Raw genomic sequence first — 24,986 nt, 5'->3', positions numbered from 1 at the left:
CTCCGATTGGCTCCGCCGCAGCTCCGCAGGAAAGTCCAGCGAGCCTCGATAATTATTTTCCTTTCACCGACAAATAACATCATCAACAAGAGCTCTCCGTCCTCTGTTCTTTCTCTTTCATAGCCGTTTCAGCGATGTCCTCATGTGTGCCGCTACCTTGAAGTCGAAATGCCAGCTCGCCGATGCCAGTCTTTGATACAATTGAAGAGCCAGCACCGACGGTTTTTGTTGCGACTGGGAAGAGGATTCCAATGCACAACCAGGGGGAGCTCAACCGTCATTGTCAGCCTACGTACCGACGAATAGTTCACCGACGATCCGCGGTTACTGCCGTAGCAGATGTTTTTGTACAGTCGCTGGTGCTCGCTGGATTCTGTCCTGATCACGCCCCCAAACAGCGGAGCGGACCCAATCATCACAAAAACGGTTCCACTAGTTATCGCGCATTTTCGACCTCAACAAAGCATCCTTTCAATAAAAAGAGCCATAATGCGTCGAAATTCGTGCTTCGAACCCACTCAGTTGACCCCCGTATCCCCCACATCTATCCGAAACCATTGAGTACACAAGCCGCCAAAAGCGAACTCGAGCAGCGCGAATGCCATCATATCGATCAAGTTTCATCGAGCCAAACAAATGACAAGATATCTTCGAGGATAGCACGAGCCCTAGATGACATTAATATAGAATATGACCGTCGTGGGACGATGCCTGAATTGAGGGATGCATTGGAGATTGTTCCTTCCAATGTATCAACGCCTCAAAATCGTGAAGGAAGACGCACGAATGTCACACCGCTAAGACCGGTTCTACGTCTATCAGTGTTCAGAGGCCATCAAATCTGGGCAATAGATTATAACAGATGGCTGAAAACGACGAGGCGAAGAAACAACAAGGACGGACCAGCCGTTAAAGAACGATTGCAGGAACCTTCAATTTCCCGGAATCTCCATTTATTATTGCCGGCCATTGATGATCGTACGAAGTCTAATCAATATGTGTTCAGCCTATACAAAAAATTACCCAGTCCAGGTATAAGCATTCTTTCAGTCGAGGAGAGAGCGCAATTACTGCATCGGTTTGCACACCCGCAGGACAGGCGTCGGTCTAATGCTCGCTACTTTTTAAGTCTTTTCAATGATATGATCGAAGCTGGATTTAAGCTATCCAGGTCTGTGTGTACATCCGCTATTTATTTTACGGGTCACAAAGTACCTCGTCTCGAGAAACGAGACTTGATGGATGCCATCGCTATTTGGCATCGCATGGAGACGATTTATGGTCTCGAAGCGGATGACGTGGTGTTTGAGCTACTCTATAGAATTGCTACTCTTTCTGGTCATTTCGCAGTGGCTGATCGCTTGTATATGGAGATGACAAAGAGAGGAATGCGCCTCTCACGGCGGGGGCTTGTCACCATGATGCACTCGTACGGATTCAGGCGTGACGTTGAAGGGATACACAAAACATTTGAAGAACTTGTCTCATCGGGCGAAGTTGTTGACACGACTGTTCTTAATTGCTTGATTTCCTCTCTGCTTAACGCCGGAGATCTAGAAACAGCACTGAATATCTATTCCCGCATGATGCAAGATTCTGCGAAAAGCCTGGCCAAATCCATGACGAAACATTCTAAAGCTGTTCTACTCCCGTCGACATCCACTGATTTTACGATTCGGCGATCGAGATCTCAGAATCTGTGTGCGATTTTCGAAACTTACCTGGAAATTAGAAAAAAGAAAGGCGGTCAGCATGTACCAGAATTGTACATTCCAGTTGTACCCAACATCAGAACATTCGCCATTTTATTCCGCTATCATTGCCTCTCTACGGGTGATATGACAGCTGTCAGTCAGCTTCTGGACGATATGGAGAAGTTTTTTGAAAGCCCCCCTAGAGTAATCATTTACTACTTCCTGTTTCGTGGCTTTGGTATTCATACGTCAGACAAAGGATGGACAGAAAAGTTACTATTAGGAGCCTGGGACGCATTGAAACGTGTGTTGTATGACTCCCAGCAAAGAATGAGCGATCTTGAAACGTCGTGGCTGCCTTCAAAGTCAGCAAAGCCTGCAGCAGTATGGGAGAATCCATTGAAATCTTTCCAAATATATCAGCCAGGATCCGAAGCACCCTCTCTAGAGTTGGTGGATGGTCAAGATCTCGAAGCGCATCCAAAAAACGAGGGAAATGAAAAGGACACGGTTCACGAAGGCAAAAGATCAGGTGATGTTGCAGATGAGACCCCGAAAAAGGAAGACATCATGGCTTTGTTCGATCAACTAACTCAAACGGAATATGGGCGGCTTCACGAGGAGTGGTTTCCTGAGGAGGATACGAGACGAAGACTTGAGAATGGCATGTTTCTCGGAAGAGAGCTTAACATCGTGATTTTGAAAGCATTCGGCGCTCACTGCGATGCTAGGACTCTGCTTCGTGTTTACGCTGATATTGAAAGAATGTGGAGGCCTAACAAAAGACTGGCTGTTGACGTAAACAGCGTGAGAAAAGAGCTACAGAGGCAACTAGTAAGGGTTCAGAAGAGAGAACGAGCTATGTCATAGCGCAAGAGCCAGAAAGCACTCGCTGTACAGTTCACACGCAAGGTCAAGGAGGCGGAAAGACCGATGACCACTGTATATACGCATGTGAGTTATTATCACAATGTAATTTACTAGACTAGTACCGTAAAGATCTTGATCTTTCTTTAGCTGTAGCAATAGATTAGGGCTGCCCGGGATATCACATGACAGCGCGACTTGATCTAAATTGAACGACGCGACGGGAAGAATACCCCTCCGAATTAGTCTCTTAGTCTTCAGCATTTGCGACTTCCCACACGAGAGACTAAGATAATCTGTTCGAGATGCGCTTCAGGCCAAAACATATCGTGCAGATATGGTAAATGATCGTAAAGGTTTATGGGTTGATATTGATTTCACGCTACGGCGCGTTTTTGGAAAGACCTCTTTTCGGTTGGTAGACTCATACTTTTGTCTCTCAGGACCGCGCTGGAATTTAACATGAGTTGTTAGTCCCCTGCAACGTGAGGTCATTTCAGCGGTAATCGACGGTCACGATGTTTTCTTGCAAGCTGCTACGTCCTTTGGGAAGAGTCTTTGCTTTCAATTGCCAGCTGTCGTCAGCCATGGTGGTACGAATCTCAGAACGCAGCTATTTGAATACTTCATTGCTGATAGCAGGGGATAGTGACTCTAGTAGTATCGCCACTGCTCTCGCTTATGGTATAACTGAAACTCATCATTGAGGTCTCTATCGAGAGTCTAACGAAGTAATGCAGGTCGACCAAGTTGCCGCACTCGAAGCCTACGGAATTCCCGTTGCAACAATAAATGGCACAACACCATTATCCGAAAGAAAATTGATCATCGAGGATATTTTATCCGGACACCCTAAAATCCGCCTGCTCTACGTTACTCCAGAGTTCTGCTGCACCGAAACGTTTCGACGCAACCTGAAGAGGATACACGCTCAAGGAGAACTCAATCGTGTGGCAATTGACGAGGCACATTGTATCAGTGAATGGGGTCATGACTTCCGACCGGCATATAAGGAGTTGTCTTGGTTTAGGGAGACTTTCAAAGATCCCTTGGTCCCTATAACAGCACTCACGGCAACGGCTACGCCAAAGGTGCGCAATGATATTGTGAGGTTACTTGGTCTTGATAAAGACTCCATGAAGTGGTTTCATACGCCTTCTGCACGCCCCAACATTCACTACGAAGTCAAATATGTTGAGGAACTCGATGATGATATCATGTCGGCCGAGGAAGAGCGATTGCACGATCTACTATCATGGTTAGAGACCGTACGAAAGCGTCGTGAGAGTCGCATGAATTCAGAGGAAACTGGTGATCCCAATGATACAAGGCTTAGACTTCCGCCAATATCGGGAATTGTATACGTACCCTTCCGGTCGCTCGCAGATGAACTTGCACGCCAACTCAATAAGTCTGGTAGAAACATCCGCGCTGTGGCTTACCACGCTGGCCTGCCGGCCGGTGACCGTAAGCGAATTCAGAAGATGTGGGCGTCCAAGGACCCTGCTCCGCCCGAACAAATTGGCCCTTGTCCTTCTTTTTCGATCGTCGTGGCTACGAACGCATTTGGCATGGGTATTGACAATCCCCATGTTCGCTTTGTCATTCATTGGGCACCTCCACGAAGCTTTGAAGGACTGGTCCAGGAGTCTGGTCGTGCTGGCAGAGACGGCCGTGGAGCGGTCTCAATAATATACTATAACCGCCACGAACGTGACCGGGTTCTAGAACGAGTCAAGAATGACGGGCAAACCGGACGAACCAGTAATCGCTTTGCGCCTCAATCCGCGACTTCAAAAACGCGCTCGATGGAGGCGCGTATTGAAAGCTTCAACAAAGTAATAGCTTTCTGTGAGTCAACTGATCGGTGCAGACACGAGATTATCCGCGAATTCTCCGGCGATCTCGAGCTAGAGACTATGATGTCAAGTCAGACGACAAGATCGAACCCGACATCCACGTCTCCATGCGACTTTGCTTGCGATGTGTGCAAATACGGCACTGCAGAAATCAAACAAAAAAAGATGGAAATGCTCAAAGCCACTGGAACATTAGAAACTATGGGTGCATGTCACAACTCTGATATGCATACTTTCATGTATTACTGGATGACTTATTTCGTCCGGCATTGATAATTTTTCGAACCGAATAGAAGAGATCATGCGCAGTTCATACTAGTTTTTTCAATCCGGAAAAAACGTCTAGCTAATAGAAATATCACAAGCATCCACGCGTGCAGCGAAGAAACCAAAAACAGGGGAAATTAAATGTCTTGCATTAGCAGCATGGCAATAATCTACACATATGTCTAGCATAAACATTTGTCCTGCAATGATATCTCACTACGGTCTGATATAGTCAGTGGTAGTCTATATTAGCATGAATTAAGCGGGTCAAGCCTTCGGCGATGACTTCTCAAATGAGCAATCGCACCGATCTCAACTTCTGCACGTTTCGACAAGAATACAAACTATTCATCCTTTCTCAAAGTTTAAGGCAATATATATCAAGACCACGAAAATCCGGCACAAATACAAGCATCACTCCACGCGTCCGTTCGACGATAACGCTAGAACGCATGTTCGTACCTGAGTGTGCTCCGACATTCATGCGCGATTGGACGCTGACGAATGAACAAGTAATTTGAACTGCGTACAGAGTCTTAATAAGAGCTTATATTGACGGCACTATGCAGAAGATGGATCATTAAACATGTTTAGCGCTGTTTGCTCCTCTTCTATGTAGTACTCCTCACGGAATTAGGGCATCCGGGAAATCTTCCAGTCAACCAAGCTTATCTTGGACTATATAAGTACGCTTAATCGTCGTGAAGACCCTAGAATGTAGAGAAATAATTGGTCATTTCCTAAAGCACTCCTCAACATCAAATCGCAAAAATGGTTGGTATTTCCAAAGGAGTCTCAGCAGCTCTTCTCGCTGCCTCCGTAGCGATTGCATCTCCCATCACTGAGACATCATCACCTCTTGAACGCCGAGGCACAATCGCCAGCGATGAGATTGTCGGATTCGCACAAGCTGTGCCTAGCAACATCACTGGTGAAGTGTACTTGGCTTACCAACCCTACCTCTACGTTGTGAATGGATGTGTCCCATTCCCGGCTGTTGATGCTGAGGGTGATACCAAGTGAGTCTTCATCTTCTTACTGCAGCTCCAAGTAGAAAGTAGATAGTAGATAGGTGCTAATGTGTATGTAGTGCCGGCCTCAAACCAACCGGCGCCTCAAACGGCGACTGCTCCAGCAGCGCCGGACAAATCTACAGCCGCGGCGTAAGCTACGGCGACTACTACGCCGTCATGTACGCATGGTACATGCCCAAGGACGAGCCCTCCGACGGCCTTGGTCATCGCCACGACTGGGAAGGCGCAATCGTCTGGCTCTCATCCAGCACATCTACCACTGCCGCCAACATCCTCGCCGTCTGTCCCTCGGCACATGGAAAATGGGATTGCTCTACGGATGGATACTCGCTTTCGGGAACGCAGCCATTGATCAAATACGAAAGTATTTGGCCGATTGATCATTCGTGCGGATTGACGAGTACCGTGGGTGGCTTGCAGCCACTGATTTCGTGGGAGGAGTTGCCGGCTGTTGCGCAGGCGGCGCTTGATACGACTGATTTTGGCTCGGCGATTGTGCCGTTTATTGACGCGCATTTCTTGACGAATCTTGGTAATGCTAGTTTTTGATCCTGTGGTTGGGACTGAGTGATTGATGTTTATGATTTGTGCTGTCACGGAAATTAGTTATAAAACGAGTAGTATGTGATATGACGTCCAAGGATAGCGCACTCTCAACGCGAGACAGCATTGAGGACAAAAACACCTTTTTTTCTTGCCGGTGGCTTGTGATTAATTTAAAAACAAAATAGAAGCTAATAGACAAATAGTATATCACATTTTGCATGGAAATTGCTCTTTGGAATTGGCATCGAGCAAATTACAAGCCTGGAGGAGGTGGTACCTGTCAATTAATCAGGTTAGCGTATGACGATACAAAGAATGAGTTGAAATGGCTTACAGCATTGTAACTTCCACCACCAGGGGGAGGTGGCGGTGGAGGAGAACCTGATCCAGCTCCAGGAGGCGGTGGTGGTGCGTCGCCAGAAGGTGGAGGTGGAGGAGGTGCTGCACCGCTGGCATCGGCACCTGGAGCGCCTGGGGCTCCCCCTTGTTGCTGTTGGGCCCATTGTTGGTAGTATTGATAATAAGCAACATAGTTTTGGTAGCCTCCGTAAGCTGCGTAAGGATCCTGGCCGTTATAATATTGAGAATACTGAGCGGCGTAATCCGTAGCGGCTCCAGGGGTACTCTCTCCAGGGGTGCCTGCACCTGTAGGGCTCATTGATGCGCCAGCAGGCGGAGACTGTTGATGTTGGTGTTGATTATGTTGTTGGTAGCCGCCGCCGTAACCACCACCATAGCCACCGCCCTGGCCTCCACCATAGTGACGATCACCGCGCTGACCATAACCGCCATATCCGTGCTGAGGAGGATTTTCCTTGAACTTTTGATACTGCTCACGGACATTTGACAGCAAGTCCTCGCAAAGTTCCTTGGCAACCTGCACTTGATTGGGGTCGGGGCCGCTAATTATAATTAGTATCAAATATCACTGTAATGGGATAATTAGTAGGAGAACATACGCAACATGCAAATACATAGGCTCATCGCTCTCTCGATCCGTGCCATGTTCTCGGAAGCCGGAGCCGCGTCCTTTGATCTGGACTTTGCAACCGGTCTTTTGTTGAATATGCTTTACGTACGCTCCACCCTGACCAACAACCTGGGCTCGTAAGTTGAAACCTTGGATCGGCTCAAGATCGATAGGAATTCGTTCCTCGGGCCATTTCCTCTTTTAAAAAGTCATCAGCGGAATGAACTACACTCAAGCTCAAGGTCTGGCTTACCCGTCCAAATTCATCGCGTTCAACCTCTGGTTGTTCCCGACGGCGGAATCGACGTTCGTCCACGAGATTGGGCAGCTCCTGTTTCATGAGCTCCTCAATCTTGGCGATGGCTTTATCGAGACCCTCTCGGGTAGTGCTGGTAACATGGAGGTAGAGGGGAGGGTTCTGTCACCGGACTGTCAGCATCAATAAGTAGACTCAAACTGTTGCATGCTTACCGAAGGAGTGGCCATCGACCGATCCGGATAGTAACTACCACGGGTTGTGACATCTTAATCATTTCAATAAGCATGAGTCTGCAACATCCAAATAGAAAAGCATATTGTTTGGGGGCAACGCGTACCAGCGCCAGTTTCTTCTTTAATCTATAATCAAGCAGCCGAGGTCAGCAGATGCAAAAGAGGGGCAAGGAAATGCTAGAGTTGACTGGGTAAGCTTCAAGATCCAAGCAATAGCCATTTTTAAAACTTTTGGAGCAGGGTATAGATGGTATGAAGTGAGAGATGCCCAAGGGGCCTGGGAGTATCAGCAAGATGATAACAGGAATTTATTTACCATTCTCTGCGTGGAACCTCTGGTGAGAGCATAGCGGTTACGCAGGCTGTTCACATCGATATCTTTGATATAGTCTCCGTCGGCAATGTAGACGTCGTTGTCGAGCTTGGTAGCACCTTCGGTGGAGTCACTTATTTTCGCGGCGGGGCTTCCAGTCTGTGAGATTGTTAGAAGCGACGCTGAAAAACGGGAAGGATAGAGCTCACCGAACGGATAGGAGGCACATCGACATGCTGAATTCCTTTTTTAGCCTGTAACTGCGCATTAATTTTAGCGGCGGCAGCAGCTATCCACACATCCGTCAGTCAAATTCATCCCGCGATGCACTCAGAAAAGGAACAGTATTTCTCACCGGCTGCTGCCGTAGGATCGGGTGCAGCCGAAGACCTGGCGGAAGCATCACCACCTGGGCTGCGAGGCTCCCTACTCAATGGACTGCGCTGACGAGTTGAATCCGAGTGACGAGAGGTAGGTGATCGTGAGCGGCGGTCGAACCTCGATCGACGGGGCTCAGGTTCGGTTTGATCAAAGCGAGATCGCTTTGCGCGGCGCTCGTCGTCGGCCATGATATATTTGTATCTGATGAGTGCTGAATCCAAGTGAACTTCGAGTGAGATTATGCCCTGACGAAGGCGAGGGAAGCGCAAGAGGCCAGACTTGGAGAGTTTGAAACTTTTACGCGGGCGAAGATGAAAGCCTAGACTAAAGTGGCATAGCGTCTTTTAACGACGACCTTCAGATTTCTCGGCATTGGATTGGTTCTTCATTTACAATTCTGACTGTTTTACTCAAGATGAACGAGCTACAAGTAAGTGCAGTGTTTTTAAGATGATAAAAACTTGGAGAATGATGTATAACATACTATATCTGTCAGTTGCAAGCTGATACGTAGCTGAGTGTATGATTCATATGATTCGTCGCCGGACTTAATGTTGGCCTCCCCGGTAGGAGTATTCTGTATTGTAATTACAGCTGCCATCAATATCTAATTTTTATTACCACCATCGCCCAAGTAGGTGCTGAAGACCTGGAATTGCGATAACAAGAAGAACCTGCCTGCTATCGGATGGTGTCCTGCAGGATTGATTATGGTGTAACTATGAAGAAGAGCTTATATAGTTTCAGAATCTGTTGTCCTCCAGAACCAATATGCCAATACCAAATGCGGAGTACTAGCGGTAACTAATACACCGCCGTACGACAATACCGCGATCCGAAGTCGGACGACCCAGCAAAAGAACCGAAAGTTATGACTCTTTCCCGCAATAGCTTCTTTTTTCCTCCTCCAACCCCAGAACTTCCCCTCGTCTCAATTTTTAGTTGAGATCGAGAACTAGCGACTGGATTTCCCTGTCTTCTCTCAGTATCTACCGAGAGAGGTCAATTGAAATTCACAATGGCTTTTCGCCGTACGCTGGCCAAGCCAGTGGCTGCTGCGTCTCAGATATCAGCCTCGACAACCGCATCCGCAAGACCGGCAGCCAAATCGTTCCTCGCTCGCAATGGCACCCGATCAACGAGCAGCTCTACCTCTGCACTGGCCTACAAGGCCATGCACCGCCGCTCACCTCTAAAGCTGCCTGTGTCCGACAACGCTCCCCAATGGGACGCTCCGGCCGCCGTTTCTTCTATCTTGTACGAGACACCACTGCCCTCCACAAACCCGCCCAAGCGACACATCCTGAACTGCCTCGTTCAAAACGAACCTGGTGTCCTGTCCCGTGTCTCTGGAATTCTGGCCGCTCGCGGGTTCAACATCGACAGTCTGGTCGTCTGCAACACCGAAGTCGCCGATTTGTCTCGCATGACCATCGTTCTCCGTGGTTTGGATGGCGTCGTTGAACAAGCTCGTCGCCAACTCGACGATCTCGTCCCCGTCTGGGCGGTGCTGGATTACACTGAAGCACCCCTCGTGCAGCGCGAACTCCTGCTCGCAAAAGTGAGCACTCTTGGCCCCGAGGCGTTTGAGGAATTGCTCAAGCATCATCGTGAAATGACCTCTGATGAGGCTGCGGGTGCGGAGAATGAACATGGCGTTGCTATTGAGGACTCGCATTTCCATCCTCGAAATATTCCTGCTTCCCAAGCGCTCAGACATAAGCACGAGCATCTCGATGCCATCACTCGTCTTACGCATCAGTTTGGTGGTAAGGTTTTGGATATTAGCACTAATAATTGTATTGTCGAGTTGTAAGTACCGCCGTCCTTTCTCTGCCATTCTGGTGCTCTAAGCTAATGAAAAAAGATCCGCCAAACCATCTCGTATCGACTCCTTCCTCAAACTCGTCGGTCCCTTCGGTATCCTGGAATCAACCAGAACCGGACTGATGGCCTTGACTCGTTCACCTCTTACTGAAGTCACCGAAGAAGTTGAGAAGGAAGCCGCTGACGTTGTCGATGCTAGCACCTTGCCTCCTGGTTAATATTAATTGTGCAAATATGCAATATGTACTAGGAGTATATGGTTTGATTTTTTCTTTTCTTTTTGGACAGTAGTTTCATGGTTTAGTTGAAAGTCTTCAATTGTATTTAAAGAAGAAAAAGTTCTTCTTTCTCCTTGGTAAACGCCGGTTTCCCAGGTCACAAGCCGTAGTACGTAGTGACAACGCCAAATACGCAACCAGTATACATCGATTCTTGAAAAACATAAAGCAAGAGTATGTAGCAATAATTGACCTCAAAACGCTAAATCTGAATCTTCGCACCAATCCCTTTGCCCTGATAAAACACCGTCGTTGAGTACTCGCCCAACGTAATGCCAACCTTGGCCTTTGCATCCATCAATAATGTGCCCCCTAAAGCTCGTCGAACGGCATCGTAGCCAACTCCACCAAAGTCAAGAGTGACGGGCAATTTTGGTGTTTCGGATTCACCGGGAGGAACAGCAAAGGGGAGATCGTAGTCTATTCGTCCGATGGGTTCGGTGTGGTTATATAAAGCTATTGCATCGAGTTTGTCGATATATAAGGTAGAATGGTTGAGAGGAGATATGAGGGTGAAGACCGCCGTGGAGGACCAGAGATGTAACTTGGGATTCCATGTTAGCAAGAATATCCACGTTGTAGCAATAAAGAAGGCGTACAGTTGCATCCTTGATGAAATGCGGGCTGCCATCATCATCGTCATCATCGCCATCGCCATCGCCATCATCTCCAGGTGCTCCCATCTTTGGAACCATAAATTCCACACTAATACCTGACAACGCTTTGCCTATATCAGGCAAACCAGGCAGGGAACCTTCATGGGCTTGTAGTGTCACTGTGGTATTGAAACCTGTAGTAAATGTTTAGCATAATTTTAGGCACTTGGACAGAAGTGAATACCCGAGATGTAGCTAGAAAGAAGTTCACGGCCTGCAATTATACCAATATCCCCACCAGCAGCCAGAGGACTCCATAAAGCCTCGAAAACGACTCCGATGTTATCCCCTGGCACAACTGACAACGCACGCCCCGTCACATGTGCAAGAGCGGTTCCGTTGAATAGCATCAAGCAATCAATATATGGTATGCTTGCAGAATACGGCGTAGGATTGGTAAAGTTGACCGTGGCTTGCAAAGAGATTGTCGATGGTGTCGTATGCAAGATTTCAAAAGACTCAAGTCTGGGCTTGATCAAACCTCCGATGGAACTTCCGAACGGGGCTATTGAGCAAAAAAAGAACTAAATTAGTGTCTTTGGATTTGCGAAGTTTCATAGCCTAGGAGAACAGCCCACGTTTGACATCTATCGTTCCTTGCGCCGGGATATCATGTATAATGAATTGACCCAACGTAGTAGCTAATTCTCCATCTACAAGCGCTTGTAGATCTAGCTCGACGGGATCGCTCCCGAACAATATTGACTGCACTACGTCGGAAAAAACATTGCTGTCGGTGACTTGTATTGGACCATCTTTGATTTCAAATGTGACCAATAACAACGGACGGGTGCTGTCTGGGTCATCAATTCGGGTTGCATTGGAAGGCTGCCACTCGCTCAGATCGAGAATGCCAAATTGGTCGCCTTCATAATAAATGTCGACATTTGCTCGAACGTGCGGAATGTCGACGTCAAAGTTCATTTCCTCGGGTAATTCAACCATTACTTTTACCATTGCAGACACTTTGGGTTGTGCTTCGGGAGAATTTGGTTCCGCAAATGGATCAGGTAGGGAGAAGTGAACGTCCGTCATGGAGAAGTTCTTGATCAATTGACCGAAATCGTGACCGGTCACTGGAACTGGAATGGTAACACTCTTGAGCAAATCTACCATCCATGTTGGGGTTGATGAAGAAGGCGGATCGCCACCGCGAACGTAAATAACGGTCTTATGTTTTCTGAGATAAGCCGAAATGATCAGATCAAGAGGAGAGTCCTTCTTTCCCGGACAGACCCTTGTCAGTTCTGATGGTAGTCGCCGAACGATACCACTAACATCAACGACTGCAGGCAACGCCGGCTCTACATTGACGGTTTCTGTGGTCACATTAGCGACCAGGATATGCGGATCAGTGGGGATGCAATTCGGAAGAAGAATGTCGAATCCTAAAGGAGGAATAACCACAGATAGCGCATAATCATTTGAGATGCTGACAGCAACCTCCACAGAGATTCCGGGATCTTGAGGATTCCATGGATTTTCATGCACGTTCAGCTTATCTATGCTAAAAGATGGTAGGTGGGGAATATCTTGTTCTGTCTTTAAATCAGTGATTGAATATTCAGATAGCGCAGGACAAAGGTTACCAGTAAAAGCTAAATCAGCTGTTATTGCCTGACTGTCGAACTTCAAAATCCCAGATCTGATGGTAACATCCGCGGTACCTTGCACACGGAGTTGAGCAAGTCGGCCGTTCATCCAGTCATCCGCAACCTGGCGAATACCAGCCACATCTCCAGATTGCAAATTGGCCACAATGTCGATAATGTTCGAATGCCCTTCTCTAATGTTGATTTTGACTGCGGGCAGAAAAGCGCGGCCAAGAAGGACATTATCATATTCGGGCAGATAGACGTTGACTTGCGTCTCGCCGGTTTCGACTTCCTTGGCAATCCATGTTGCGATTCTACCCGTACTTCGTACAAATGGGTGTTTTACCCGCGATCCGTCGAGAGAAAAGTCTCCTTGAACCCTTATGGACACGCCTTCTGATGTCGCCGAGTCCAAGGCGATTCGGTGAGGTTTGAAGACCACCGCTTCTTGTGCATATTGCTTGACTGCAGCCGGCGCTGCAAAACCAAACATCAAAGTTAAAAGAACAGCAGCAAGTAGAAATGTTACTGCAATGACTATAGGCCATTGGCGGCTTCGCGGATGCTTGGTCTGATCTTCAATAGAGTGGGTCGTTGACGATGCTGATGAACGTCTTCGGTTATCGGTCCCGTAGGATACTCCATTGGAACCTTCATGTCGCAGAAGAGGAGTTGATTCGGAGCTTAATTGAAAGGAAGGTGAATCTGGTCGTTGATGATGGTGCTTGTGCGAATATGAGGTGTCTCGTGAACTCGTGGAGGCCCTGCTCAACAGCGGGGCCGTGCTGTCGTCAGCCATCATGAAGGTGGCCTAGCATCAATGAGGCTTGACGAGTTTACAGCATACATGCATCACCTGAGACTTGAGGACAATATTTATAAGATTAAAAGATAACAGAGACGTCAGCACTGAGTGATGTAGATGGAGTCTCCTGTTTGCAGGCGAAACACGACGTCCATCGGAGCTAGATCAAATCGGGATATTATCACGTGACTGCGCTTGACACACGTTACCGATTACGCAGATCTACATAGTAAGCTATCTATTTACACCTGGGATAACACATTTGATTTGTGGGGCCTCCGCGATCAATATAACCCTAGATCGCTATCCTGATTCTCTCGCTCTGTTACAAGCATGTACATCAAAGGCACCTACACTAACTGATCTAGCATAGAACAAAAAATCATAGACAACTCCATCTCGACGATGTTTTATCCTGCAAAAATCCCGAGATAAGACGATAATCCGGGGATGACGCTTTGAGTTAGGCGATACTAGCTTTGACCAATGGCAGCTTAGTCAAGAAAGTTAGGTAAGCGACGGCGGTGACTCAAGGCTATCGTCAATATTTCTTTTATATTTCGCTGCTTTCCCTCTAGCCTTGACTCATTTATCTCAATTGGCACACTGCATTACTTCTGCCAGGCTCTACAATCCCTCCCATTCTTCTCTACTGGGTGTTCTTGACAAGATCATGGCTACAAGCCTCAACATCGGGGCAGTCCGCACTGGACTCGCACCCCGACTAAAACAAGCCAAACCGCGAACCTCGATGCTTCGACGAACATACACCTCCGCTACAGCCACCACACCACCAGTCTCACCATTCGCTCCTCGACACTTCCTCTCAATTGCGGATCTGACCCCCGCTGAGTTCACAACCCTTGTCCGCAATGCCTCCCAACATAAAAAGACCATCAAAAGCGGCTCTGTGCCACGGAACCTGCTCGGCGCACTTTCCGGCAAAACGGTAGCAATGATGTTCAGCAAACGGAGCACTCGAACCCGAATCTCGACGGAAGGTGCCGTTGCTCAATTGGGAGGTCAACCCATGTTTCTAGGGAAAGATGATATCCAATTGGGCGTCAACGAGTCGTTATATGATACAGCCGTCGTGGTGTCGTCTATGGTGTCCTGCATCGTTGCTCGGGTTGGTAAACACCAGGAAGTGGCAGATTTGGCGAAGCATTCTACCGTTCCCGTTATCAATGCTTTGTGTGACTCGTTTCATCCATTGCAGATTGTTGCCGACTTTCTCACGATTCATGAGACTTTCTCAGCGCGCCCCACTGCGGGAGTGAATAGTTTGGGTATGGAAGGGAGGAAGATTGCTTGGGTTGGAGATGCGAATAATGTCTTGTTTGACATGGCAATTGCCGCTGCTAAGATGGGCGTCGATCTCGCCGTTGCTACGCCAAAGGGATACGAAATCCCATCTACTATGCTTGAAATTATCAAGCAAGCCGGAGCAGGTGTTCAATCACCCGGAAAATTGATACAGACCAATGTCCCCGAGGAAGCCGTCAAGGATGCGGATGTCCTGGTTACAGATACATGGGTATCTATGGGCCAAGAGGAGGAAACAATCAAACGAATGAAGGCCTTTGAAGGTTTCCAAATTACATCTGAACTTGCGCAGCGAGGCGGTGCAAAAAAAGACTGGAAGTTCATGCACTGTCTACCCCGTCATCCGGAAGAGGTCAGTGATGAAGTGTTTTACAGCCGTCGCTCGTTGGTCTTCCCTGAAGCCGAGAACCGGCTGTGGGCTGCTATTTCGGCACTGGAAGGATTTGTCGTTAATAAGGGAAAGATTGAGTAACTGCATCGCTGTCATAGACACATCTAAGTTTGAATCCATGACAGAAATCTCAATTATGAACATACATTTCACTAATCTATAAAACGAGTTCCCTGGAAACCCATTTGCACTCCGATCATGAATTACAAGATTTTCATGTTGACATTGAGGCGGCCGCTGCTGCGAGTAGGTTGAGTTGTAGGGTTCAGCAGGATATCTCAGCTCCAAAGCAACTGTCTGTTTATCTAAACCAAATTCTCGGCGTTTTCTCCGTAGATTGAAAGCTACCGACTACAAAAATCAGAAGAGACATTCCATAAGTGATTCATTCCGGCTAATCCTTCAATCAGCTATACACTTCGGCATATCCGAGTCGCAAATCGCGGGGAAAGCTAACGCCCCAAGAGCGATCAAGCAGGTCCCTTGAAAAAAAATGGGGTAGGCCTCGTGTTCCAGGCTCAGAAAAATTACCGGATCAAGATTTTATTTGGCTGGAAAATGGTGTGTCCACCTCGTCCACCTCGTCCACCTGGAAATTTGGGTTTACGTACTCCATCTACTACATCGGACTCGGTTTATCCGAGAAAGTGAAGTATTTACCTAGGCTCAATATTGATTACCAACGAATAGAAGAGAGAATAATTGATTAAATAAGCTGGGATGCATAACTAATTAAGTTAGCTAGTTATAAGTCAGATTCTAAAACTATCTTAGCTTCTTTGTATCTCAGCTTGACACCTTGCGTTGCTTGCTACTTACCATTGACATCTGATTCAAAACAGGGCATTAGACATCTCTAACAGGTACTGATCATGGGCTTCAAAGACCAGAGAATAGCCATCATCGGCGGCGGCCTAGGAGGCATGTCCTTCATCAACGCCGCCCTGCACGTCGGTCTCACCAACGTGGAACTCTACGAACGAGCCGCTGAATTCAGCGAAGTCGGCGCCGGCATCAATATCACTCGCAACGCAAACACAATCCTCGATTCGTACGGGTTAAAAGAGGCCATGCTACAGAAATCATCACATGATTTACCATACTACATGGAATATCGGGGTTATCGCAATGGGGAGTACTTAGGACATGTTGAAGAGTCCGAGGATCCCAAGGCGAGATTGTTGCATCGTGCACATCTTTTGGATACGTTGAAGGAGCGAGTACCCGATAGCAAAATTCACCTCAATAAGAAGCTGGTTAGTGTGAGAAGGAGTGAAGAAAACAAAGGTTATCAGCTTGAGTTTCAAGATGGAACTATTACCGAAGCAGACATTGTCGTGGGTTGCGACGGTATCAAGTCCGCTGTACGAGAATATCTAGGCATCATCGACCATCCTGATTATTCAGGTCAAATGGTATATCGTGGATTTGTAGAGTACGACAATCTACCGAACGAGACGGCGCAGTTGTTGCGGGCAACGACAAATTTTCGAGGTCCGCAAAGACATATATTGATTCTCCCTATTGGTAATGAAGAGTCTGGCACGGCCAAAGCAGCAATTATTGGATTCATGTCCGAGTTGCTTGAAGACTGGACCTCGGAGAACTGGATGTCGCGAGCAGAAATTGATAGATTTCATGATCATGTCAAGGATTGGTGTCCAGCTGTGCAGGATATCGTTGCGGGACTACGTAAAAGCTCACCGGATGGAAAGATGATGAAGCAGGCGCTATATGTTCGAAAGCCGGTGGATAAATGGTTTGAGATGAATGAAAGTGATACATCGTCGGGGATCATCCTTTTGGGCGACTCTGCTCATTCGACGCTGCCTCATCAAGGTCATCATCCCCACGACCAGACAGCTTGCTGAGATATGCTAACTGAGGTACAGGTCAAGGATCATGCATGGCCATCGAATCCGGTATCGCACTCGCCACCATTCTCAGATATTGGAAGAACGACGATTTGAATGCCGCATTGCAGTTCTACAAGGATCTTCGCAAGCCACGCACAGACCGAATTACGCAGACAAGTTACGAAGTAGGCAGATTAGCGAGCGCTCAAGATCCAGATTCGCTTGACGACAAGTTCAATCCGGGCACCATGCGAGAGCGTATGCGATGGATCATGGATTATGATGTATTGGCGGATTTATGGGCGAGGAATGAGGTGGCCCAGTATATGAAATCGCCGCGAGAAGCAGAAAGTCGTCCAATCCATGTGTCTTTGTAGTCAATTAGACCTTTAGTAATATGATGTAGAGATACCTCACAAGCAACCACACAATGCCTCTATTCCAGAGTTGCCACAATCCTGTAGTGAAACATGTGTAGTGAAAGAGGATTGACAGGTGAGGTTGGCGGCTAAACAACCCGAAGATGGTTAACCGACTCCGCATTTGACATGTGATTTGTTCCCGCTTTCCTCTACATCAACACTCTTCCCTCTATCTCTAGTCAACTCTTTCACATCTTATTTGTTCCGGATTATCGACACTGGACTATTATATATAAGAAAATCTGGCTATGGAGGTTAGTATCCAGATATTAGTAGTGTATAGCTTGGATGCTGACAAGTGCTTAGTCCTACAGACCATCCTCCCATAGCCCTTTCCGGTCCAGGCGCTCTCACCCAGCCCTAAATCACATTTCGCTCGCACCACTTACGCCACGATTTCCTATCGACGATTTGCCGGATCAAGATGATTACTTTCAGTCCGCCCACGGACAATCCACTTCATACCTTTCCAGCTCTTCAGTCCCGAGCACACCACCCATTTTGTCACACTCACGCGCTAGCTCCCGAACGCGACATCACAGGCGCACTAGGAGCTCGAATCATGCGCTCAGCGACACCGATCTTCGCAGTCTAGGCTCTCGAAGAGAACTACATCAACAACAAATTCAACAGCCCAGAACATCAAAATCGGGCTCTCAAACACCATCCGCCGCAAAAAGAAAGTCGCAAGATTCGGAATGGCTGCTTCGAGCAGGTCTAGCGCTCACATCGTCAACCCGGGAAGAGAAAGGGCAGAGTTGGTTAGTCAAGAGGGAGAGTTCGACCAATCTGGTAGCCGAGGTGGAGCCGGATGTGATTCGGACAACGCGCCATCATCGACGGGGTAGGAGTACACCATTTGTTCGATCTGCGCGCTCATCGGCTGTGTCTACACCGGCAGCTCTTTCGCGACGCCCATCGAGATCCCGCGAGCATAGTCGATATGCTAGTCGCGCAGATTTCGCCATGACGGCAATGGGCCCGGAGAGTGGTGGCGCCTCTAGACATTCCCGTAAATCGAGTATAGGAAGCTATCATGCCACACTCCCGGACTTTGTGGACGAACGAATCCGTGCTGAGATTGCATCTATCCATGGCCGTAGTCTGGATGATTACGATGATGACTACGATGATGATCACCTATCTGGTTCATCGTCCTATGATTCAGAGGAGGGGACAGATGATGAAATGGACGAAAACGAATTTCAGCGTTTGACGCGTGAGCGAGGATATGGTCTCGGCACTTGGGTAGATCAATTCGTTGGTTGGACTCTATTTGGTGTGGAAGAGGATCCTGCCGTTTCACCGCCTCCTGTCTCTGAAGATGTGTCTAGTCGTCATGCCACTGTTGCTTTTGAGCCCGCTGCTGCATTGCATCAAGACGAGACTATGGATGACGATTCGGGGAGTGTCATCAATCATGATGAGGCTACGGAATCTGTAGAAAAGCCCGGGGAGAAAGGGGGATGGGCTGATGCAAGTTGGTTCTTGAGACTGGCCAGAAAGGCCATCATTTGAAACATTCTTATGCTTTCAGAATTTTCAGAAATGTGTACATATTATCACTAATTGTGGAAGTTTTGTTTTTGTTTCATGGTTTCATGACATGGCGTCGAGATCAACCCTGGTACTCACATCAAACTTATTAGGGCTCAAGTCAAATAACCCTAACTAGGGCAAGCATCGGCTATTAACCTTTCCTTATCATACCTTATTAATGGAATCACATTCAATTTCATTAGTAGTACTTTACTCTGTTTAGATATAATCAAAACTTCTAGTCAGCGTTCAAGATACGGAATTGCCCCGTGACGGAACGAAGGGTAAACGTGTGCTGAAAGAGGCGTCGCTCGAATCCGACAAATCAGTAACGAGAAACAAAGTAAAAGATCTTGAAGTCATCCTGGAAGCTGCAGTACATCAGAATGGAATCTTGGCTTGACATGGTTAACGAAGATCTGAAGTTACCGTCATTGTAAGGGCTTGCCCAAGGATTGTGATAAGCCCTCGCAGTCACCTCGTCCTGTTCTCAATATTCTCGTGTTTCCGATTGTCTCATGATGTAAATGTGCGATGCAACGTCTAGCCAATATGAGCCAATCGGTGAGGCCCTTGAAATGTTCCTTCAGGATCGATTCGGACATTGATTCTATTGGATTTCAACTCGGTGAGCTTTCAGACCTTCGTATGTCTACAAAGCATTCGAGTTCTAACATTAGGTAGATGACACATTTGTGCATACCTGTATGCAAACTCGCAATAGTATGTCGCAAGCACTTGAACCTATCTCTGAAAATGATTAGATGTATTAAACTATCTACGATCATATCAAAAGTAGTGCACAACTGCTTCGTGAAACCCGAGCACCTACATCTTAAAAGTATTTGATATGATATGCCAGCTCTTACACAGATACCAATAATTCGGTTCCAGGAGAATGGACTGCAACTGATCAAATGTGTGAGACTTGGAAATTCCCAAAAACATGCCATTACTTTCCGTCTTAAGTGAGTCCGTTTCTAGGGCTTGCACAATAGCGGTGTACACTGTATATGTACATACGAACCTAATTTCTTTTTCCATTTCTGACCGGTGTTTCAAATGAATTTGAAATTCCCATTCTTGGGTCGTCCTCACTCAGCTAGTAGTTCAATGGACGTACGGAACTTTTCGATATGTACAGCATTGAACCGCTGAATATCGGGCGAGTGCTGCACTTTACTCCATATAACCCCTCTTACTTATTTTGATATCAAGGCTAGATAAAGAAGGGGCAAGTGTCGTACGTGTTCGATGCTGTAAGATATGCTGAAAGTGTGGTTTCTTGTGGCGTCCAAGTGGGGAGAAATTAATGCCCCAAAATTATGAACTTGGAAAAATCCGTTCGACGCCTATAAAATTACTTGATTATTGCAGGGATTGGATTGAAATCAAATACTCAATTGGCTGATCGGAAGTGGTCAGTGTACCGATTCTTAGTTCTTATTTTTGAGGCTTGTCCTGTCTTGTCACCTGTGTTTGTTTTCTCTTCTTGGATTCATCCTTCTCTTTATCTTTGTCTTTGTTACCATGACAGCTTGTGTAATTTGGTAGGTTCGCTACTTATACGGAGTAAAAGTAGCAATTTGTCTCTATTTTTGTCCGTAATGAAGAAAGATAAAGGATCATGTCGGACATTCTTCCGAAGTCAAATGAATCAACTAATTCGGAAACCTCGGTTTCAAATGCCCTAGTCCGTACAACTGGCACATACTTGCCGATAGTGTGGGCCATGACTCCTTGTTCTCTCCCTAGATGCATGTTGGTGAATCTAGAATCATCTCATGTGGACTTCGAATGATCAAACACTACCTATTCGAAGCTTTGTACGAAATGCACCTGTGGTTGGCTGTGTTTATCAGTCGCAATATTGACTTGCATGACACACGTAGCGTAAATTGATGACCTAGCATTAAGGTAAAGCTATCTAGATCCACGCACATGTTATCGACAAGAAAATATTCAATCTTCCATTGAAACAGAAAAAATGTCTAATCAGGTCACCGGTTCGCCCTAATGGAGGTAGCGTGTTGAGCAAGTGGGAGGTTCGAATTTAGGGCTACAAAAGCAATTTTCAACAAACTAAACACCATCCAATACCGTCAGACTTGACCAAAGACCCAATTTAGTCTGTTGGATTCCCAATCTTTAGTTTAGACCTTGCGATCATTTTAGTATCAACTCCTAATAAATGATCAATGCGGTCTCGGTCCCACTTACTCTCTTGTCCGGAAAGACGTTTACCGTGTATATCTGAAAGGGTGAAACTGAGAAACGGAAATTCTCATATTGCTTTGTCATCGGTTCACGTTGCATGTGAACGTGAACTGTTACCTACATGAGTGAGCGATTCCAGTATCGTATCAGTTGACATACCAGGTGCCCTTGAGGTATTTATGCGTTATTGTGCGGTAGGAGGTCAACCACCTTAGTATTTGATATCAGGTTGATGGATATACCTACTCCGCTGCAATTTTTATCAACGCACTACGATTGAGACCATCTAAATATGGAGCCTTCGCCTTCACATATCGACTTTGTCCCCGAAATTCCTCAACCGTCGGATCATCAAGGAAATATTGAGGCTGATGTATGTCAGAAAATCCTATAACCCAAATCGGATTTGAATGTATTGAGGACTGATAGAAGTAGGATCGGAATTCCAGTGACTCCGATTCTGCTTTTCATGGCTCGTGAGTCGACTTTCCAACATTGCAATGTACTAGAAAAATAACAGACAGGAATTAACATAAATATAATCAGTATCGGAGATGAGAGTTATACGTCATCTATTTCAACAAGTGTGAGAAACTACAAGTAGGTTCACAGCCGTAAAGTAGTCGTTCATATCGCTGATATTGCCATTTTTCTAGATATGAAGTATGATCGCGCTTCACCCGGTATGTTCACCATGACTGATTTGGCTAGAATGGGCGGAGATATCATGCCTTTAGAGAAGGATCACATCTCTTGGTGAGTTCATCCCCTTGTTCAAATGATTTTATCAACTTGCAGCCCCCTGATACTAGTTTTCGTAGCCCAACGACGAAAATGAACAAGCTCGAATGGACMTTGCGCATCATATCTACCTGATGCTTACCGGCGGGAAACTCCATCTTTCTCCGATAAGTCAACCGCAACGAGTTCTTGATCTTGGTACTGGGACCGGTATGTCGCAATGTATCACCTAGACGGATGAAAGCTGATCTTAAGGATAGGAATATGGGCAATTGATTTTGCGGAGTATGTCTGTTGTCAGTAGTGGCATATCCCTATATCGTGCTGAGTTTCTTAGTGAATACCCGAGTTCTACAGTCTTGGGTATGTTCTTAACATTTCCTTCATATCCTCGCTAATGCGAAGTAGGTAATGATTTGAGCCCTATCCAGCCATCATGGTAAGATACATACAACAAACCCCCCTCCCTAGTACTATCAACTAAAAACGAAGGGTCCCACCAAATCTCCGCTTTGAAGTTGACGACTACGAAAGCGAATGGTCCTACTCCAGCAAATTTGACTTCATCCACGGCCGCGAAATGGAAGGCATGGTGCAGGACTTTGATCGCCTATTTGCGCAATCCTACCAACACCTCAACCCGGGCGGATGGGCTGAATTCCAGAGCATCGAATTGAACTGCTTTTGTGACGATGACTCACGGCAAAAGGCGGCGGCTTGGGTGAGGTGGAGCGAGAATCTGCATCGGGCGGCGCGCACTTTTGGGAAGAATATGAGGACGGTGAGGACGTGGCCGGATAAGATGAGGGAAGCTGGGTTTCGGAACGTGCAGAGCGTGGCGTATCCTGTCGGTCTCTCCATCCCAATTCATGTCACCTTGATACTTCCTATCTAATACTTGGATGATGATATAGCTACCCTTCAATCCCTGGCCCAAAGACCCCAAACTCAAAGAACTCGGCCGCTACCAACAACTCCACATGTTCGAGGGGATGGCATCCTACAGTCTACGCCTGTACACCAATGTGCTGAAATGGCCCAAGGAAGAAGTTGAGGTATTATTGAATGAAGTTCAAAACATTCTCAAGGATCGCTCATGTCATATCTATACGCTGGTGCATTTTGTGTATGGGCAGAAACCTGATGATGCAACGGATTGATTGATTGTTTAATTTCGGGCTTGGAGATAGACGGGTTTTGGATATAATGATTGACGGCCTTAATATTTTAATATCTTTTCCATAAGTCGGATTAGGGCTATGTGTAACATATTACTATCTGTACCGTAATTATGTCAGATTCTTGTGTAGACATAATATATACTAACCGTATCTGACTAGCGCGGTATTGACATTTCACATTGTATCAAATTCACTAACTTCTTAGACTAAGAATTGATTTCTTCTTAGTCAAAACATACCAAGATAATTAACATGCATTCAAGCACATGGATTACTTTCTAACAGTTTGGAGAGGAGGGGTCCCAAAGACCTTTCAGTAGGATCAAGGACGTCCTCGAGTAAGGTCCCTATCCTAGTCATCATCATCAAGGTTTTCTAGGGATCTGCCAAGTACCAGCCTGATCTCTACCACCAAATAATTACTGGAATTCGCAACAATGCTCGGCTTTTACTGATATAAGTATCCTGTTTTAAGTCTCGCAACAGCTTTTCAGCAGTCACATCCTCAAGGCAGGTTCATTTCTTGAAGCCCGTCAGCCCATCAGCCCAAGTCAATCTATTGTGGTATCTTAAGCATCACTGCTTTTTGTTCCTTTCAGTCCTGATTATTCCACACTCATCTAGTCATCACTAAAGCGAGGGACATTACTACGCTGCCTTTTTTCCCCTCTCTTTCCGGGAGCCACCATCCGAAATCGAGTGCWTTTCGMAAGCCATGCCAACCTTGTCTCTGATCTTCTTCGGTGATAGCTCAATTCGCAATTCGCAGTTGACCTTTCGGTCGTTGGATGCTGGCCCTCGTCCAAATCACCTGTCAAGGGGTGAGAAAGAACCGACATACTCAACCTGTGCCGAGACGGGTCTTTGTAACGCTCAAAGGAGTTGGAGGGAAGCGAGGGTTGTGCCCAATATTAGTATCAGTCGAGGAGCTAATTTCGTCGGGCAGTTTTGGTGTCGATGGTGGATGGTCGTCTGTAGTACTGCTTGTGATCCAGCATGTTGGTCTCCAATATCATCTGAGAAAGGGAAGATTGTCTGCTACTTCTCCTAGGATGTTGATGTGAGGATCCTGACGTGTTATCGAGAGAGATGGTAGAGAGACGGAAATACAATAAATCTTGTATGAGGTTGGTGAAATTAGGTATCCCCCTGACGCGTCTAGGTAGGTTATGTGAAGCTTCATACAATTCTACATCTATCTCTAAGTTTAAAGTTTGCCTTACAGGCCTGATTTCAAGGACGTAGGAATGATCATGAACCTATTTTATTCTTGCTAGTCGAAACAACAAAAAGAAAAACAATGCCCGCATTTGGTGACATGTCATGGTAATATATGGATGATGTGCATGATGAGCTGATTTGTAGACAGAAAAGAAATGAACACCACAGCCAATAACACACCATTTGTTAGGTAACAGGTAGAAATACGATAGAGCAAGTGATTGATTAAGAACGTCAAGAAAAAAGAAAAGAGGGACAGGAATATAGTATGTCTTTTGAGCAAATATGACATGAAATATCGCTGATAGCACAGATRGKGGSGAGCCACTTCTGCTTTCTCAACCTATCCAAAACCATCTTAGGTCAACTCCGGAATAAACAAGAGCCATAAACTAGTAACGCCGCTGGATTTCACAGAACTCTCTAGGACTGATGCAGGTATCATTATATGTCGTGTCGTAATAAAAGTTTGTAGGCCGTTAAATGAATCGAAAGCATATCGACAGCA

The 24,986-nt window shown here is 46.5% G+C and overlaps 8 protein-coding genes across 8 annotated transcripts; 6 read left to right on the top strand and 2 right to left on the bottom strand.

The window, feature by feature from the left end:
- Positions 1 to 3,295: 3,295 nt before the first annotated feature.
- On the top strand, positions 3,296 to 4,693 carry BHQ10_000123 (uncharacterized protein; the record flags this gene model as incomplete). Its single annotated transcript, XM_040873243.1, has 1 exon — positions 3,296 to 4,693. One exon carries the CDS (start codon positions 3,296 to 3,298, stop codon positions 4,691 to 4,693), a length of 1,398 nt encoding a protein of 465 aa, XP_040728628.1.
- A 765-nt stretch (positions 4,694 to 5,458) lies between these two features.
- Positions 5,459 to 6,270, top strand: BHQ10_000122 (uncharacterized protein; the record flags this gene model as incomplete). The annotated part of the gene is made up of 2 exons (XM_040873232.1): positions 5,459 to 5,706; positions 5,778 to 6,270. The coding sequence occupies 2 exons, from the start codon at positions 5,459 to 5,461 to the stop codon at positions 6,268 to 6,270; spliced, it is 741 nt and encodes a 246-aa protein (XP_040728627.1).
- A 250-nt stretch (positions 6,271 to 6,520) lies between these two features.
- BHQ10_000121 (uncharacterized protein) lies at positions 6,521 to 8,611 on the bottom strand (the record flags this gene model as incomplete). The annotated part of the gene is made up of 9 exons (XM_040873221.1): positions 6,521 to 6,544; positions 6,602 to 7,169; positions 7,227 to 7,435; positions 7,491 to 7,655; positions 7,709 to 7,761; positions 7,834 to 7,855; positions 8,046 to 8,201; positions 8,252 to 8,331; positions 8,398 to 8,611. 9 exons carry the CDS (start codon positions 8,609 to 8,611, stop codon positions 6,521 to 6,523), a joined length of 1,491 nt encoding a protein of 496 aa, XP_040728626.1.
- An 830-nt stretch (positions 8,612 to 9,441) lies between these two features.
- BHQ10_000120 (uncharacterized protein) lies at positions 9,442 to 10,468 on the top strand (the record flags this gene model as incomplete). Its single annotated transcript, XM_040873210.1, has 2 exons — positions 9,442 to 10,235; positions 10,291 to 10,468. The coding sequence occupies 2 exons, from the start codon at positions 9,442 to 9,444 to the stop codon at positions 10,466 to 10,468; spliced, it is 972 nt and encodes a 323-aa protein (XP_040728625.1).
- A 262-nt stretch (positions 10,469 to 10,730) lies between these two features.
- On the bottom strand, positions 10,731 to 13,578 carry BHQ10_000119 (uncharacterized protein; the record flags this gene model as incomplete). The annotated part of the gene is made up of 4 exons (XM_040873198.1): positions 10,731 to 11,072; positions 11,128 to 11,318; positions 11,369 to 11,689; positions 11,763 to 13,578. 4 exons carry the CDS (start codon positions 13,576 to 13,578, stop codon positions 10,731 to 10,733), a joined length of 2,670 nt encoding a protein of 889 aa, XP_040728624.1.
- Positions 13,579 to 14,257: 679 nt separating this feature from the next.
- BHQ10_000118 (uncharacterized protein) lies at positions 14,258 to 15,382 on the top strand (the record flags this gene model as incomplete). Its single annotated transcript, XM_040873187.1, has 1 exon — positions 14,258 to 15,382. One exon carries the CDS (start codon positions 14,258 to 14,260, stop codon positions 15,380 to 15,382), a length of 1,125 nt encoding a protein of 374 aa, XP_040728623.1.
- A 791-nt stretch (positions 15,383 to 16,173) lies between these two features.
- On the top strand, positions 16,174 to 19,097 carry BHQ10_000117 (uncharacterized protein; the record flags this gene model as incomplete). Its single annotated transcript, XM_040873176.1, has 3 exons — positions 16,174 to 17,140; positions 17,194 to 17,441; positions 17,886 to 19,097. The coding sequence occupies 3 exons, from the start codon at positions 16,174 to 16,176 to the stop codon at positions 19,095 to 19,097; spliced, it is 2,427 nt and encodes an 808-aa protein (XP_040728622.1).
- A 2,530-nt stretch (positions 19,098 to 21,627) lies between these two features.
- BHQ10_000116 (uncharacterized protein) lies at positions 21,628 to 23,236 on the top strand (the record flags this gene model as incomplete). Its single annotated transcript, XM_040873165.1, has 8 exons — positions 21,628 to 21,708; positions 22,047 to 22,091; positions 22,157 to 22,286; positions 22,337 to 22,361; positions 22,414 to 22,439; positions 22,485 to 22,515; positions 22,569 to 22,923; positions 22,991 to 23,236. 8 exons carry the CDS (start codon positions 21,628 to 21,630, stop codon positions 23,234 to 23,236), a joined length of 939 nt encoding a protein of 312 aa, XP_040728621.1.
- Positions 23,237 to 24,986: the final 1,750 nt, after the last annotated feature.

Source organism: Talaromyces amestolkiae, assembly GCF_001896365.1.
Source record: "Talaromyces amestolkiae strain CIB chromosome Unknown scaffold1.1, whole genome shotgun sequence".
NCBI classification, from domain to species: domain Eukaryota; kingdom Fungi; phylum Ascomycota; class Eurotiomycetes; order Eurotiales; family Trichocomaceae; genus Talaromyces; species Talaromyces amestolkiae.
This window is presented reverse-complemented; position numbering and strand designations above follow the sequence as displayed.